Source organism: Copadichromis virginalis, linkage group LG14 (assembly GCF_057382275.1).
Source record: "Copadichromis virginalis isolate Kocher_CV1m ecotype Utaka linkage group LG14, C_Virginalis_male_GT1.1, whole genome shotgun sequence".
Classification (NCBI taxonomy): Eukaryota; Metazoa; Chordata; class Actinopteri; order Cichliformes; family Cichlidae; genus Copadichromis; species Copadichromis virginalis.
In genome coordinates, this window is record NC_140631.1 from 20,933,853 (window position 1) to 20,950,856 (window position 17,004).

At 41.2% G+C, this 17,004-nt stretch overlaps 1 protein-coding gene across 1 annotated transcript; it reads right to left on the reverse strand.

The window, feature by feature from the left end:
- Positions 1-5,592: 5,592 nt before the first annotated feature.
- On the reverse strand, positions 5,593-16,599 carry fzd4 (frizzled class receptor 4). The gene is made up of 6 exons (XM_085429876.1): positions 15,895-16,599; positions 11,359-11,496; positions 10,839-11,225; positions 10,292-10,437; positions 9,408-9,655; positions 5,593-9,249 (listed from the first exon to the last, which is right to left on the reverse strand). The coding sequence occupies exons 1-6, from the start codon at positions 16,156-16,158 to the stop codon at positions 8,831-8,833; spliced, it is 1,602 nt and encodes a 533-aa protein (XP_085286002.1). The 5' UTR covers positions 16,159-16,599; the 3' UTR covers positions 5,593-8,830.
- Between the last annotated feature and the right edge of the window lie 405 nt (positions 16,600-17,004).

A 17,004-nucleotide genomic window follows, 5' to 3' on the forward strand; every position in this document is an offset into this window, starting at 1 on the left:
ATGCATTATGGCTGCTTTCATCTTCCTTATCTGATTGTGTTTGTTTTGTGACTGTAGTGTCTTTGAGTTTTAATTTGTCTGTGCATGGTCCCACATTTCCATATTGGAGTGACTGGGTGCAGCTGTAGTGTGTTAGACCAGTTCTAATAAGCAGGGCACAGCAAGTCCCGGATCATAGGCTTTAGATAATTGTCTCCTTCCTATGCGGGTGTCCAACGAAGTAGAAAGGCTGCAGCACAAAATGACCCATGAGTGAACAAAGAAACGTACACACCCACAAATGCTGTCAAATATGCGACGGTACAAAGCTTACTAATACAGCCCGACATTCAGGCACATAAGCTATTCAAACCGGATGAAAGAATAAGGGAATTAAAGGTTTACAGTTGAGAGAACACACACGTCTGATCCATTTCATTTACTAACTGTTCAGATGTTCCAAATTGTACTTCAGGTTTAGTTTAGAGTCTCTGAAGGCACATCGGAGTCATCTAATTAATATGTAGAAATGCTAAGTCAAAATTTATAGTTGACTTTACTGTTAGCTTGACTTTTTCTTAAGGGTCAGATTATGAGCCGTAGCATGAAGTAACAGTACGGCACAGTAAAAAAAGCACACTACAGATGTGATGATTGCTTTGAGACTGTTGATGGAGAAGTATCGAGAAGGCCAGAGGATGTTGCAGTGCAGAGAGAAACTATGATGCATGACGAAGTCAGGAGTGCCAAAGAAGTATGTGAAGATGGTGTGGGACATGTATGAGTACAGCAAGACAGTCATGAAGTGTGCGGTAAGGGTGGGGGTGGGATTACATCAGGGATCAGATCTGCACTCCTTTATTTGCAATAGTGATGGACAGGTTCACAGATGAGGTCTCTGTGGATTATAATGTTTGCAGATGACACTGTGATATGTGCTGAGAGCACTGAGCAGGTGGAAGAGGGGATGGAGAGGTGGAGGTATGCTCTGGAAAGAAGACAGAATACAGATGAATGAGAAGGAGACAGGTGGAAATATGAACGTCTAAGGAGAAGCTGTAGTAAAAGTGGATGGGGGCAACCATTGAAAGCAACAGACATTACGTAATAGAGATGAAGAAGAGAGTGCAGGTGGGGTAGAGTGGATGAAGGTGAGTGTGAAGGATTATAGGGAAGGCTTAGGAGTTGGTAGTGAGACCTGCTGGTCAGAAAAACTAATAGGAAGCAAACCCTGACAGGCTCTTGAATTTAGATTATGTATGAGTCATTTCCAGTCAGCCAGTCTGCCAAACTGACTGTCTAATTGACGAAAGCAACGGACTCATTATTTTGTTTTGGTTTTCAGGCTTTTCGCTGCATTTTTTTCTCTGACTTTGTCTTTAACACTGCCCCTCTTTTTCTCAGTCAGTTTCCCCTTCTGTTTCATTTCCTCTCTTCCTGCTCTTCCATCTCTCCCCCATCATTTTTCAGTCTGTTTTTCTGTCGGATATTCCCTGCTGCCCCACAATCCATCAGTGTGAGCGTGACTAAATTGAACCGTTGACATTTCTAAAGTTGACAAATGTCCTACTAAAATAACACGGAATCATTCAGCCTTTCACCCGCACGAGACCACTTTTTTTCCCACTGTCACACATTTGCTTCTCCTCTCATACAAAAACCACTGTACACAACGGATTACACCTCTGAGGGTTCATTATGTGCATATTAGAAAAAGTGCTAACACAGTTGCTTTCTTGTGTAACAGTCATTATCCTCCTGATTACATTGGACCGGTGAAAGCGTTCACCCGTGTGAATTCGCTCACTAGCTCACCAGTGTAATAAGGTAGGTAATAATATGGCATATATTATTCTGATAAATCCCTACAAAACCAGCCATTTAAAACACATTCTCAGCCGCTGAAACGTTCAGGCGCTTTGAAGGGTAAGTAAATAATTTGTACAGTTCAAATTTTGGCACATCTAATAAGGATTTCATTGTAGCAGTAATTGTAGTAGTATTAGTAGTAATATTGTAGTTATATTAGACCATGTAGTCAATGAAAAACCTAGACACCAAAAATCCAAGTTTACATCTTAACAACGTTACTTTTGCGTTCAATTGATCCTTTATTGGTTGCAAATTTTCTTATTTCAGAAAGAAAATAAGAAAATCTTGATTTTTTCATTATTTCATGTTAGCAGGCAATCCACACAGTGCCACCAGACAAGACTGCTGTTAGGACCAAATGGAATATAACCAAGTACATTTACTCAAGTAATTTACAGATGTGTACTTTATTTAAATATTTCTAATACTACTTTCTGCTTTTACTTAAATGCTTACTCAAGTTTCTACATATTTTAAAGCTTTATTTTGTTATTCATTTTCAAAATAACTTGCATTAACATAGCTCAAGCTATCAAGCATCCAATAATCCAATAATATAACATGTATGATTCTGAAAACTGCCATCCTGAGAATGTTTCCCATACGTACTTTGAATATATTTTAGTTATGCAACTTCTGCTTTACTTCAGTAGGTTTGTAACTTGTATATAAGTTAAATCTCTAAATACATTGGAAAACTATAAAAACTGTTATCCAACATGTATATAGATTATGCCCAGTGTTCCCCGTGGTCTTTGTTCTTCTGCCACAGCATTTAATAAATCCTAGAAACGCCTCTGTACAGGCCTTTAAGTTCAAGTCGTTCATTTACACACATTTAGAGAAACAAGCAATAGCGACGCTGAGAAAAGTGACACTGACAGTGGCACGGTGACATCTAGTGGTGAATGATGGTTTGACATGAAAGCAGCATAATTCATACAATCACAAATCATCAAATGTGTAAAGAGCAGATTTCATGAAATCTGGTACTGTGTCAGATGTTTTACAGCTTAAATGTTATGAGATGTTATCACTTTGTATTATTATACTGATATTATCATAGGGCAGTAAACACTGAAAGCCTAAAGAAAGATTTTTCCGTGCAAAGTCAGTGACATGTATGGAGGGTCTAAATAAGAATTTAAGCGCTCTTTAGGATGAATGTAGTTCCATCAGCAAAAAAGAATACTTACAATACTCTACTGCCAGATTATTATTGACATTACAATAAAAAATACACTCTACATGTTCCAATTTCTGGTCTGACCTTAACACACAGAGTATGGTTTTGTTAGCCAGAAAAATAAATTCCAATCTTTCACACTCATTGCCACGTAAAAAAGAGCTCTCTGTTTCAGCTTGATGGCAAATAATTTGCCAATCTGCCTCCTGGCCAGGCTTTTGGATTTCAGTCTCAACTCGTTAGCATGTTTGGCCCGAGAACCAGGATTTACAAATTCTTCTTGCATCGAATTGGCTCTTAGGCCAGGACACCTACGTCACCCAGAATCCCCAGGAGTGGCCATTACTCAAAACTATTCATACAACATAGATGCTCGGTAGAATGGGAAAATGATTTCAACATTGCTGAGAGTGAACAGCTGCAACCTTCTGCTGCTGGACGATGACAGATTTCCTTTCCTCTCTTTATCTCGCTCACTTCCTTTTGCGTTACTCTCTCTTCTCTAATTTTGTCAGTTTGATGTCGCTTTTCTTTCACTTCTCGCATTTGACTTGTTTTTCCCGACCCTGACTTCTAACTTTAGCCTTTTTCTCCCTTCACTTTACTGTGATTTCTTACCCCTCTTTACATACCGGTACACACACACACACATACTGTACATACACAATTACACACAAGGGAACCCGACTCTGAAAATACATCTCCAAGAATAATGGCTGAAGAATTTTATTAGGGCCCTTTCACATTTCATGTGGAAAAGAATTCTAACATGCTGTTCGCTAACATAGTGTGTGTAGCACTCGGTCTGTATGTATGGTTATTTCGTCCAAATGTCACCAGGAGAGTGGATATACAGAAAATATGCTCTAGAGCTGTCACTTGTGAGGAAATGTCACAGTCAGAAGTGGAATTTCTGTTATTTTAAGGCTTGAAAATTAGCATTTAGGGTGAGCTTCTCCCATTGCAGAATTTTGCTCATGACAAGCTGCGGTGTCTCTAAACAACCAAAGAAATGTGGAAACCAACGGGTAGATGGAGAAGCGTGGAGATTGAATGACCTGTGGCATTCACTGGGGGAAAAAAAGAAAGAGAAAAAATTGGGAGGCTGTGTGCTCGAATGCACCCTCGAGTGAGAACACACATGAACTCACTATACAAAAACCACCATATAGGGTATAAATTTGAGAGAATTTAACTCCTCCTCTTGCTTGTCTGTGTTTGTGAATGCACATGTCAATGTGTGAACATGCATGTGCGTGTACTCTCACTCTCTCTGTCTGCATGTACCGGTGTGTGTATGTGTGTGCTTTAGAGGAGCCACATCTGGAAACAATAGAGAAGGAGATGCTGTCACTTTCCCTTTACCTCAGGCTTTCGAGTGTGTTCTTAAAGAAACACTCAGTTCACTCACAGTAAATTACAGGAAGGCAATCTGAGCTTCAGACTTAGATATTTGGACTCTCTCGCTTGCCGACGCACACACAGATGCTCTCGGGCACATACACACATTCATTCAGACAGTCTAACATGCCCAGAATTAATCAGTTTCTCCAGATGTAATTTTACCCCTGCACCAGTAAATTGCAGCCTTGCTTGTATTAAGTGTAATTGTAAAGCCAAATTACAGCTAATTTTGAAGTGAGAGTCTGTGTGTGCTTCTGCAAATACTCCTGTGTGTGCTGTAAACGTGTGCGTGTGTTGGAGGGGTTGAAAGTTCATAGCTGATAAGATGTGATTGATGGTAAAGTCGTGTTTACACAGCATAATCACTATGTTTACACTGTGGATTCAAATGGAATTTAGTGGATATAGAGCATTACTTATCCTAACCCAGAGTGAATGTTAAAAAGAAACGCAAACTCGATAAAAGACCTAATAGGGTTGCGTGCCGGCAAATAATTGCGCAAATTGTAAATGCACTTGTGTCTGAAAGACCATTAAAATTGAATTTGCCTCATTAGACAAGAGGTGGCAGCATTGTTCAACCCAGTAAGTAAACACATCCCAGAGGACGTGCAAGGATGTTATACTGCATGGGCCAAAAGCAAAACAGTAAAGCAGTTATCCATGGGTTCACTCATTCACACTACTTTTAAGTGGCCTTTATGAGTCATGGACTGTCTGTTTGTTTATACAAAACTACAATTTTATATGATAACAATCTTACATTTTAAATGTCTTACCATTACAATAGTATGCTCACTAACTGCACTCTATGACCAAACTCTACTCTTCTGTACATAACACTTACTTTTTTTAAGTTAATTTATTCACAACAGACGGGAAAGCATTTTTCAGTCACCTCAAATATAAAATTCTGCTTTGGTTATTCGAGTGATGACGATTTGAAAATAGGAAATATTTACCGTTTTACTTCTTTTGGAATATTTGTCTGTAATTTGAGTATCTTTGTGTTCAGGTAAAGGTTTACCTTTAAGCTTTAAAGAAACTGGAGGGCAATTTTCATTTTTTTTCCCGATGTGCAACGAAAAATGTCACTACAATGAAATCAACACTCATCAAAGTCAGAGGCACACATATACCCCGTCAGCATGTCAGAAAACAATTTTTTTTATTCTTCTGATACAAAACTGTTTTAAATAACAAACACATTTTAAAATTTGTTGTCATTTTTTTTACAAGGATAAATTAGCAATTTCATTATAAAACATTGACGATACTGACTTTTCAACACAGGGGTCAGTCCAGACCTTAAAGGCTGCGATCAGTGCTGGTGAACTGACTTCGGCAGTCATTCATATCGGGGTTTCTGGCAAACATTTAACAAATCGGTATAATCAGTGGTTCTCAATCTTTATTAAGCTTGACACATACGCACTGGGTTTCAAGGCACATTCTGTGATTGTTTGGAAATGTTACCTGAAGCTCAGTGTGGTCATAGGGTAGACCGCCAAAACATTCGCAGGGAAACTACATTAGCTCAGAGGGGAGGTGGTCAGAGGTTAATTTAATTCACTTTGAGTGAATGTAATGTTTGTTTGACTTTGGAAATGTAATAAATGTGCCAGGCTGCGCTGGTTTAAGAAACACTTTCTTGAGGGGGTTCTAGGTTTCACCACAACCATTAAAAGTTGTCTCTTAATGTTAAAAAATGGCTCATATTTAACATATTTTGGGGCAATTGAATCCCCACAATGATTTTCTGTCCAATTCTAAACATTAAGCCAAAAACAGGGGTACGTGTGAGGCACTACAGTTACAGAGGACACACAGGAAGACAAAGCTCCAGGTCTTATATATTTCAACTGTTTGAAACAGACATTTCCTTATTCTTCTCAAATATGGAAGGCAAAATGTGACAGATATCACATATACTACAGATATAAAGGCTTGCAGAACTGCAAGAATGTTGCTGGGAAGATTGTCATGCAAATATACGGGACACAGGAGAAAATATCAGAATTTGGTAAATACAGCTCCAATCCAACTTGAGAGACAATAACTTGTTTTAGTCATCCATGAAAATGTGAAATACAATGAGCAATAATCTCTTCCTTTGAGGGTTTGATTGTCTGGGAAATTAGCCTTATAAAAAACACAGTCTAGGCAGAGAGACGGAGAGAGAGACATGATGTGACATTTATAGAGAAAGAAAATATACACACCAACAGACCAGAAAAGAAAAGCACACAAAAGAAGATGTTTGATTCCTGATACTGACCAAAATATAGTCATAAGTGAGCTGATGAACAAGATTTGTGGACAGAGAACCACGAGTACACTTTTATGTACAAAGGTTTTGGACAGTTTAGATGTTCAGATGAAGAGTAATGTCAAAATATCATGTCAGGCATTTACTGGTCCTACATTCAATCTGCAGCAGCACAACGAGAATCAGGAAGGACTCTCATCAGTGGCTAAAAGAATTGCTCTAACCTCCACATATCTGTGCCATTCAGGGATAATGTGATTAAACAGGAGGAATAAAAGAATTAAAATCCATCTAAGGACTCAGGTATGACACGTATCTTCATGCAGCATATACTGGGCGTAACTATACTTATGACAACTGGTGCTGTTTTAGCCCACAAATATGCCCCTTTGGGGCCCATGTGGGGTCATTGCGGACCCGTAGAACCCACAAGGAGGTCAGTGCAGGTTTTTTGTAGGTACACCAACTATAGCTTGCCCACAAAAAAAACACATGGGGATTCAAAAGGGCAAATCTGCTATGGGCCCAATATAAGCTAGCCATCATGGGCTACACCTGGGTTATTTTCTGGTCAGCCATCACTGGGATACCCACAGAATTCCCTTTTTTGGGACCTAAAGGGGCAAATGTCCCATTGGCCCCACATGGGCTTACTTACATTTACCTCACATTTGGGGGGGGTTGTGTGTTTTGTGGGCCACAGCGCGTAAAACTGCTGTGGGCCCTGCGTGGGCACACCCACATGGGGTCCGTGGAATAGCCGTGGTTGCTCTGCCCACACAGTTTACCCACAGCTACAGTCCACAATTCACCCTCTGTGGGTCCACACCTAATACAGACCGCTTGTCTTCACTTTACTTTTATTGCCAAACATTTTGACAGTGATATCTGTGTGAGCACATGCATGTCTCTGTGACGGCCCTTTGCTGTTGCGTAATGTGTATTATGGCAAGTGATTGTCTAATAACCTCAAATTCTCTAACCGTTACCCTGCCATAGAGACAATATTTGGGTAAGAACAGAGAGAATAATTTAATTTCCTGAATTTCATGGCGACTTAAGAGCATATACGGATTTCCAGGAAAACTATACACATCACTGGAAGTTAGCCGAGCTCCTCGTAGAAAAGCACAAATTCCTTCATTTCCCAGGACATCTTAGCAATTACAAATTTATGGGGCAATAAAAGTCACAGCTGGTATTACCAGGATTCATTGCGGTGTGGTGACTACTTCAAAATGTTTTCTTTTCTTTGCACCTACATCTGACCAAACTCTCCCCATCAATGAGGCTGTGCATATAAATGTGTTGTATAATGATTCACTTTCAGTCTTACCAATGCTTTCCCAACCCTTCACATATTATATCTCTATAGTGCATAAAACAGCTTAGAGCTGGTTTCCCAAAAAATTCTGAGAATAAAATTAACTGTTCTCTTGAACTGAAAAAAGTATAGTTCCCCAAAAAAGCAGAAAAATATAACCAAATAAGGCAGTGTATCAGATTCTCAGTACACTTTGTCTGATACGCTCAATGTGGAGGGGGTTTTAAAGGTATCGGGTGCTTCTTGGAAACTTCAGCCCACACCTATATGATACCTGCTCCAGTGTAAAATTTAAAACTTGAAGGAGACCCTAAAAGGACACAATGGCGTTAGGGTTATTTGTATTCAGCAGGTTCAGTCTCTTCTGCTGAGGCTCTGGAGAAAAGAGAGACAGAGAGGTAGACGTGGTGCTGTACAGCTTATTGGTGTCCGGTCTGCTTGATGATGCTTTAGTTCTGCCTTTTCCATCTCTCTTTTTCCTTAATTTGTTTTGCTTTCTCCAGCTCTCTGAGCAAAGGAAGTCTATCAAGGTAGAGAGGCTATTGTTGCTACTAATGTATGACTCTCATCTTGTCTCCTTCATAGAGGCACATGGTCAAGGACTGTCTTTACTTTGATGATGCAATTACATCCAGAGGCTGTTTTGGTGATATTCCTGCAACGTTCCTGTGCCACATTTGCAATCTCCGTCTCATCTATTGATTATCTGACCTCCTTCATTCGTCAGAGTGAGTTTCTGTACATGAGAGAGAAACAAGCAGAACTCCATTCCTGTCCATTCTCTCCTTCTTTCTCCTCAGACCACCGTCTCATTGCCTTTCCCTGGTTTGATCCAGCTCTCGCCCGGTGCCCTCTTGCCACCTCGGCTCGCTCTGCTGTCCCTGAGCAGGCGCGCAGAGCAGCGCTGCCAGGTGTGGAGGGTTTTTGCTGACCAGATCCACATGCCCGACGTGATGCCCACAAGCAGTGACATGAAGATTCGAAGCATCTCTGATGCCACATATGAGTCCTGGGTGCTGGCCCTGAACTCCCCCCAGTTAGAGAGTTGGTAAAGATAACAGCCAATAACGGTGGATGCTGGAACGGTGTAAAGAACAGAAAACACTCCAATCTTCACCATTAAACGCTCCAGCTTGTCTGTTTTGGCACCGTCCTTCTGCAGATTGGAGCGAATCTTGAAAAGAGCCACAAGGCCAGCACAGATGAACAGAGTGCCTGAGGAGGAGGGAGGAGGACATGTGAGGACCACCAGATTGAAAATTGTAATGAGAAACTGAGTATGTTAAAGAAACGCTGAGGAAGAAGAACAAAGTAGAAAATAAGGAAACCCAACATAAGCAGATGAATGAATACCAATATTATGCTTTAATTACCTATAAGCAGGTACGTGGCCAGTGGTGCAACCACAAAGCCTGTGAGTGCTTCCTGCTGCTGGTTGCCAACATAGCAGAGCCCAGTCAGGTCATCTGCATCCACCAGTCTCATGATGAGGATGACAATGGTTTTAACTGCTGGAATGGCCCATGCAGCTATGTGGAAATAGGAGCTGTGCATTTCTATAGCCTCATGGCCCCACTTTAGTCCTGCAGCCAAGAACCAGGTGAGGGTCAGGATTACCCACCTGGAAGAGAGAGCAGACAAAGGAGCGATATAAGCAACACATTTTCCTCATGGGTACACTTATCAGATTATCTTTTTCTTTTTATAGTGAATAGAAATCATCTGTTTCTAGAAACTAAGATACTTAGAAAAAACCATAGGCTCCTGATTACTGTTGGAACGACACGTAATTTTTCATTTATGTAACTTTTTCATAACCAATCAGGTGGACATGGCCAGTCCTCAATTATAATTAAGTTATCCTGACACCGGCTAGCCATGAGTTGCATAATACAGGGTTATGATCATATTTTAGGAGAGAGTGAAGTCATTGGTCTGTTGCTTTTCCAAATAAGGAAGAGTGTAGGCAAACAGGAAAGCAGGGCCCAAGCAAAAAGGAAGAAAAACAGCTGTAACAGCAGTGTTTCCAGTGCAGGACAGATTTAAGAAGTGTCACTTTTACCTTTGCATGTGTCGGAAATGAACCCAAATGGTACATGGGTTATGAGACAGGGCAGTAAGACTTTAAGGAAAACAGGATGCAAGTCTCATATTCCAATTGTTCTAGCAAAAGGCATTCCCAGCTGCTGATGACAATGATTAAACTGGGGAAAAGAGATGAAGGATTTATAAAAACTCAGTGTTTATTTGCACTAACCAGAGAGAGGACGCCATGCCAAAGAAATAAAGGAGGAGGAAGACTATGGAACAGCCGGTGCTCTTTAATCCTTCTTGTACCAGAATTGGCACTGCTGCAGCATCCAGATCGCAGGAAACACGTTCCCTCCCAAGAGTCAGTCGTACCTGTTAAATGACATAGAACAGAAAGGGAAAAGAGGTGAGGCTGAATTAATCCCAGAATAAAGTAAAAAGAGAACGAATCGTCTTTCTTTCTAAATGCAAAGAGGCAGAGCTGGAGATTACTGAATTATCTCAACGCAGTGATGAATCAAAAAGGGCTTTTAGTATTTAATCACTGATGTAACATTTTGAAAACTCAAAAACAAACTGTACTCTTGTTGGATTATGTTCAACTGCTGGCCCTGGTACTCTACAACATTTTTATAAAATATAAAAAATAATCAATATCCAAAAACTGGTCCATAAGGTGCTCATCTGATTATTTTTGATGAAATAGCTTTATTGATTTGCTCACAACAAGTGAAATTAAATAGATCAAAATTATTACTAAACCTCCTGCTTACCAGGTAGGCTACGCTGTACAGGTTACAGCACATGGAGAGAAAGATGATGGGCCTTTCTGGGTAGGAGAAACGCTGAGAATCCAAGAGAAAGGTCAGGACTGTCAGAGTGGTTGAGAGGAAGCACAGCACAGCCCACACTGCCATCCACGCATCCGTGAACACTTTGGCCCCTCGCCTGTAGAGCCCGCTATCGTAGCCGCACTGCAGCGTACAGCTTTCAGTCTGTTTAAGCCAAGTATATTGGTCAGGTGCAGATCCCAGGGCGTGACACTCCTCTTGGTGGGGAGGATGGCGGACGGGCTGGTATGGAGGGTCTTCATCCCCTGGACCCTCCATACACATGTGGTTGTGGTCGTTTTGAGGTGGGAAGAGGCTGCAATTGAGCTCCTGGGCAGAAAACATAATGGGTAATGTCAGTAATGGATTTAAACGTTTCTTGGTTTTCCACATTGCTAAACTATATCCTGAACTTCTATTTTTTTAAGACATGCATGATGTCTTTGATGGTGATACGACTCACCTCAGGCCATATGAAGCCAAACTCGTGGAGCACGGGGAGGCATTTTTTCTTGACCGACAGACACATGCTGCCACATGGACCAATAGGGATGGGAACCTTGTCTGTGCACATTGGCACATAAACTGAGCACAAGAAGAACTGTTGGAAAGTGGAGATAAAGAAATACATGTTTAACATGTGATCCTTTGTGAATGTAATCAAGTTTGGCAAACTATGTTTTCTGTGATGAGATTTAAAATCATGGAGCAGGGAGTGACTGCAAAGCAACTTTTGATAGAAAAAGCAATGTCACACGGACAATATATTAGTCTAATACTAATATACTGGCACATATGCACTTCTCTTTGGGGAGATTGTTCACAATACTCTCATCGATGTCTGCAGTTGTGTTAGGGAACCACAGCCAAGTAGGTGCATGGTCAAGTTGTGTCTAATTTGTCAAACACATTGCCGGAAGTTCAGGAACAATGGCCACTCATCATTTTCCTGTTCAGCATAACTCAAACATAAGGTATGGGCAGAAAAATGAAGGACAACCAACATAAAGCTTCTTACTTAAGGTGTTGGTCCATTACATGGCTGTCAGAAGTGCTTCAATAAGCCTTGGCACTGATTCTTCAAGTGGAGGCATGGAAACTACTCTTCTAAAGGATTTTCACTCATTGGTTATTTTTAATGATGCTAATGGGGAATGCTGTCTAAAACATCTGTCCAGAATCTCCACAGATGTTCACCTGGGTTGGCACCAAGTGACTCTAAACCCCCAGTATATTATTCAAATCATTTTCACTCTAATCAAATTATTCAGATACCCTTTCTTCACTTGAAAAGGCCAATACTATCAAGATAGAAGTGTTTCATCATAATATAAAGGGGATCCCTCGGAACAACTCTGAGTTGGAGTGACCCTTCCCTCCAAGGCCTCTTCAGAAGCAGGACAAAAGCTAATGCTCCACACCCAACAACAGTTAATAATTTATAAAATGAATACAAGTTGAACTGTAGTGAAATAAGAGCCAGCATGATATCATCTGTAAATGCTTGTTTATTTTCAACCACAATAATCATTATCATTCAACTTGGCCCTTTTATAGTCCAGCTCAAGTGGGCCTCTTTGGGGTCCGCCCGACAGTTCGAGAACCACGGCTCAAAAGGGGACAAGTGGACGCTAATGATGCCAGCAGCACTCCTTCCATAGAATTCTCAAAGCAGTGAACTCTAGAGGGCTTTTTCATCCTCTGTGAAGTATAAGGAATATATATGAATATGTATCTATGAATATCAGAAGTTTTTGCCCATTAAAAACTGGCACTAGTATTGGCCCCAAACCCCACTAGCAGGCTCCAATTCCAATTCATCTAGAGCAGGGGTGTCAAACTCAAATACACAGTGGGCCAAAATTCAAAACCGAAACAAAGTCGCGGGCTAAGGTTAATATTTATTGAAATATATTTATTCCTCCAGATATAAGAATGAAGCTTTTCTTATGGACTCAAACACGTTTTGCTGAAAAACTGAATATGGAACAAGCAAAGCTTAATACTAAACAATATATATATTAGCTGTATAATACTAGTAGGCCAGCTCTAATAGTCATTTGTATGGCTTCGCCAAATTTGGCCCGCAGGCCAGAGTTTGACACCTATGATCTAGAGAAAGTGAAAGCAACAGTATACTTAAGCCAGTTTCAATTAAACACTGAAATTGCAGTAGGAGCGCAACAGTTATCCAATCTTATGTCATAATTTTTAAGACTTTGATCCACTTCAATCAAACTGTGAAGCACAAGGTAAATTGTGTCATTTGTGTGGTGTATTTTAGAGGAGTGAAAACAGTGCTGTGGCCCTGCAGGCTTTCTGTATATTACAACTGGATTACAGCTGCTAACTGTACAGTACTCCCACATGTGGCTCCTCCAGCTACTTGCATATACGTCTCGCTATCCTGCTGCTTTTTCTGCTCCGACTTTCATTACATTGCATCACCTCTTCTATTAGTAGCTCTCTATTTTCACCTCTAATAAGGAATGCCACATCTTGAGTCAAAACAGAGAGAGTCAACACTAACCTGCTCCAAGGTTACGCATACAAATCCGTACCATCAAAAACAATCTGTGATGATTACAGCAGCGAGGGCATGTGCCGTGTAATGCTGCATGATCCCCCTGATCTAAGCCTGAGTTTTATTCTGTCCCATGGCAATAGTTTTGAAATAGATATTTAAGTCAGTGTTATAAAGATAGTGAACAGTCTGGAGTCACATTTGACTGTGTTTGACACATTTTGACAGACATTCTGGCAGCAGTGAGGGAAGAAGTACTCTGGGGTTACAGAGGGTAGCAATTTTAAGTGATTTCATGCATTTATAGTGAAATCTGTTTGAAGCCAGAGTGTAAAATTGTACCAGGCTCATGATATGAAAACACACAGAAGCAGAAAGTGCATTTCACTCAGCTACCATGAGATAACGGAAACAAGCTCTAGGCACTTGGAGTGGTTAAAAAAAAAAGGTGCTGGAGTAAAAGGTTTGATGCTGTTTTTCCATTTGAAAAATATCAAAATATGTATTGGGCCACAGCAGGAACTACATGTTACAGAACTGCAGCCTTGATCCAGTTATAAACAAATCGCAGCTTGAAATTGGCCCTTGAACGGAGCCCAAATGAAACATGAATCCAACAAGGGTGTCAAGGTTGGGAAATAAATATCAGGGAAATGTTATACAACTCTTAGTGTCTGTGAGAATTTACTGGCGGGGAAAAGTTAAAATTGTTGCCTCTGTGCACTGAAGCATGTTTGAGATATAAACAAATTTAATATACATTGAATGACTGAGCTACTGTTCTGCTACATATCTACAAGCAGACAATGTTGACTTGTCTTCTGATAATGAATCAGCGACTCGTTACCACGGCAATATCAAAATCACTAATCCGAGTCTAAGAAAACGTCCTTTAAACTCTCAGCTTATTACACTGTTCCCTGCTCAGCATCTGGGTTGTCATGTAGTTTCACTGGTCTGGCCCAAAGTGGCCTTTATGTGGCCAACAATGTAAAATGAGTTTGACATCCCTGTTATAGTGTTTCTCACCAAAAACAGAGAATGTCTGTTCTTGAATTTTATTGAAGACCTGCCATCCTGAATAATTGTGACTTGATAAAATGCAGTCAACCCAGATGTTGTAATATTGTCTTGGTTTGACTAAAGCATTCAAAGAAGTTCATGAGACATACAACACATGTTATACTTCAAATAATTCTCACGGTGGGCTCTGCATACTCAAGCGGTGACAGTAACCTCACATATTCTGGGTGTTTTCCCTGACTCTTGGTAACCTGAGTCCTGTCACTTTACTGCGAAAAGCTACTCCGGTTACTACTCAGGAAGCCTCCCATTAGAGCAAATGTTAAATGATACGGTTCCTCTTTCTCCTTTCTCCCTCTTTAGCATCTGTGTGTGTGTGTGAGAGAGAAACTGGGTTGTCAGCTAAACTCATTGGACAATTTACAACTGGAGGAGGACAGTTTGGCTTCATACTGCAGTTGCTTCTTGTTCTGTGTGGTTGTCTAGTACACACTGTATGCTTCTTAAGCAGTGTATTAATTTAACATGCCAAAATATTTTTTTACCCCTATTTCCCAACAGCTGCACACAGCAATAAGTCACTCTAACGCTGTAATAAAATCACATGCCACTCCAGACAGGGCAGTGGACTTAAAATAAGGACCGAGGGAGGAAAAAAGCACTTGGAAAGGTGTGGGCTTGGTTTCATGTCAGTGTACGGGGATGTCTAGACGATCTGGACATGCTTGCATGCCTTTGAAACTGGGCGTCTCTAAATAAAAGGAATAAAAGCAAATTATAGAAAAATGTAAACACCACTTGTCCACACTGAAACTTGCCATCTCTAAAAGAAATCTCTGATGTGCCACCAGCTGCTCCAATAATTGAAAATGAAATGACACATAATTGGTCCAATCTTTTTCTTTTTTCCTTACATGGTGCAGGAGTCAAACAAGCAGCATTTGTTTTATGACACTGAGGGCATCATTGTTAACAAGACAGTGCAGTATATAGCACTAAAGACTCAGCTGTTGCTGTGAGGGGCATGAACTCAGAATGTCAACAGACAGAGGGGGCATTTTCAATGAATTTAGCATGACAGCCTGGCACAACAGGAAAGGAAGGAAGGCACGGAGCCCCCAACTCCCGCCCGATCCTCTTGACTTCGTGGGAATCAACCCATGTTATGGCCCTCATTATCACCGGGGCCATCAGTCTGATCAGTTCGCGGTGCTGCAGCTCTGTCATGCGCTTTGAGACAAACACACTGCTTTCTCTCTTTGACGCACGCAAATAAATATAGCGGAGATTCCAGACTGAGCCATGCTTTTTTTAGACCAGGCTTGTTCCTAAATTTGTGCACGTTAATGGTGTATTATTATCATCATCATTATTATTATATTTGCATGCTGGTTATTCTACTTTGTTGTGGTGGCTTGACATCAGTCGCTACGATTTGCATGGGTCCACTACCTTGAGTTGACTTGAGCAGCCGTACTGAATGAGCGGCGTGAACGTGGTCAGTTGCAGCTCTGCGTCCGACTGCAGAACGTTGCCGACCAGGTTGGGCATCTTGGTGACGTTGTAGCCGAGACCCTGGCACATGCTGATCCGGATCGGGTCGCAGGTCATCTCCTCCACCTCATCGCCAAAAGCCCTGACCAAGCAGAGCGGAGCGACCAATCCGGATAAGAGAAGCACTGCTGACCCCGTGAGCGACACCATCATCCCGGGCATGGTCACCCTGATATTGAGCGGCTGCCCCTCTGTAAATGTTGCCACAGTTATTATCTCGTCAAACACAGTCGGGTTAAGTCGCCCTGGAACCTAGAGCGGCGTTTGTAGTCCAGCTGGAGCGGAGTGCGTGTTCGTCCGTGCGCTCTGGGAGCTACACAATCCCACTCTGAGCCATTCAATAGATTCAAATATCCTGAACGCAGCAGTGGATCATTGCGATATCAAAAGCGCGTGTTTTCAATTAAAATAACGTGCGCACTTGCAGTTTGAGAAACAAACAAACAAAACTGCATCTTGATAAATCCTCAAGTCCTTCTTATGACGTCTCCCGTCAGTAACTCCGTGTGGGAAAGCGCAGCGGACCGACAAAACATACAGCGGGACTGATTTTATGCCTACTGCTTCCAAGCGTCCAGCATTAAACTTTATTGTGTCTGTGAAGGGAGACTATTTTCCTCGTCCAGAGAAAAGCCGACCAATCCAAGCACAGGAGTTGGGTTTCCCTGACCAACCCCTGGCCAGGTGGGCGGGATCCAAGAGAAAAATAGAAGAGCGAGCTTCATCCACTCCCCTCTCCCCTTTATACTCTCTACCCCCTCTCGCTCTTTCCTTTCCTTCAGCATTTTGCCTTCTCCCGACTCATTTCCTTTTTCATGCTTTTCTTTTCTTTTCTCATTCTTCTCACTGTGTTTCCTCTCCGTTCCCCCTAAAAAGAAAATGAGAAGCATTCCCCAGTTAATTCTGACAATATCCAGAACGTGTATTTTGACCGGCTGATGTGGTCTACATATAATTTTATTGGCTGTATTTTTAGAAAATATGCATCTGAAAAGTAGATTTAGTGTG

Excerpts from the sequence above, each read along its gene's own strand:
- fzd4 (XM_085429876.1), bottom strand. The coding sequence starts at position 16,158 with ATGCCCGGGATGATGGTGTCGCTCACGGGGTCAGCAGTGCTTCTCTTA. Across the intron at positions 11,226-11,358 it reads TTGGCTTCATATGGCCTGAG|GAGCTCAATTGCAGCCTCTT; the intron begins GTGAGTCGTATC and ends TTTTCTGCCCAG. Across the intron at positions 10,438-10,838 it reads TGTACAGCGTAGCCTACCTG|GTACGACTGACTCTTGGGAG; the intron begins GTAAGCAGGAGG and ends GTCATTTAACAG.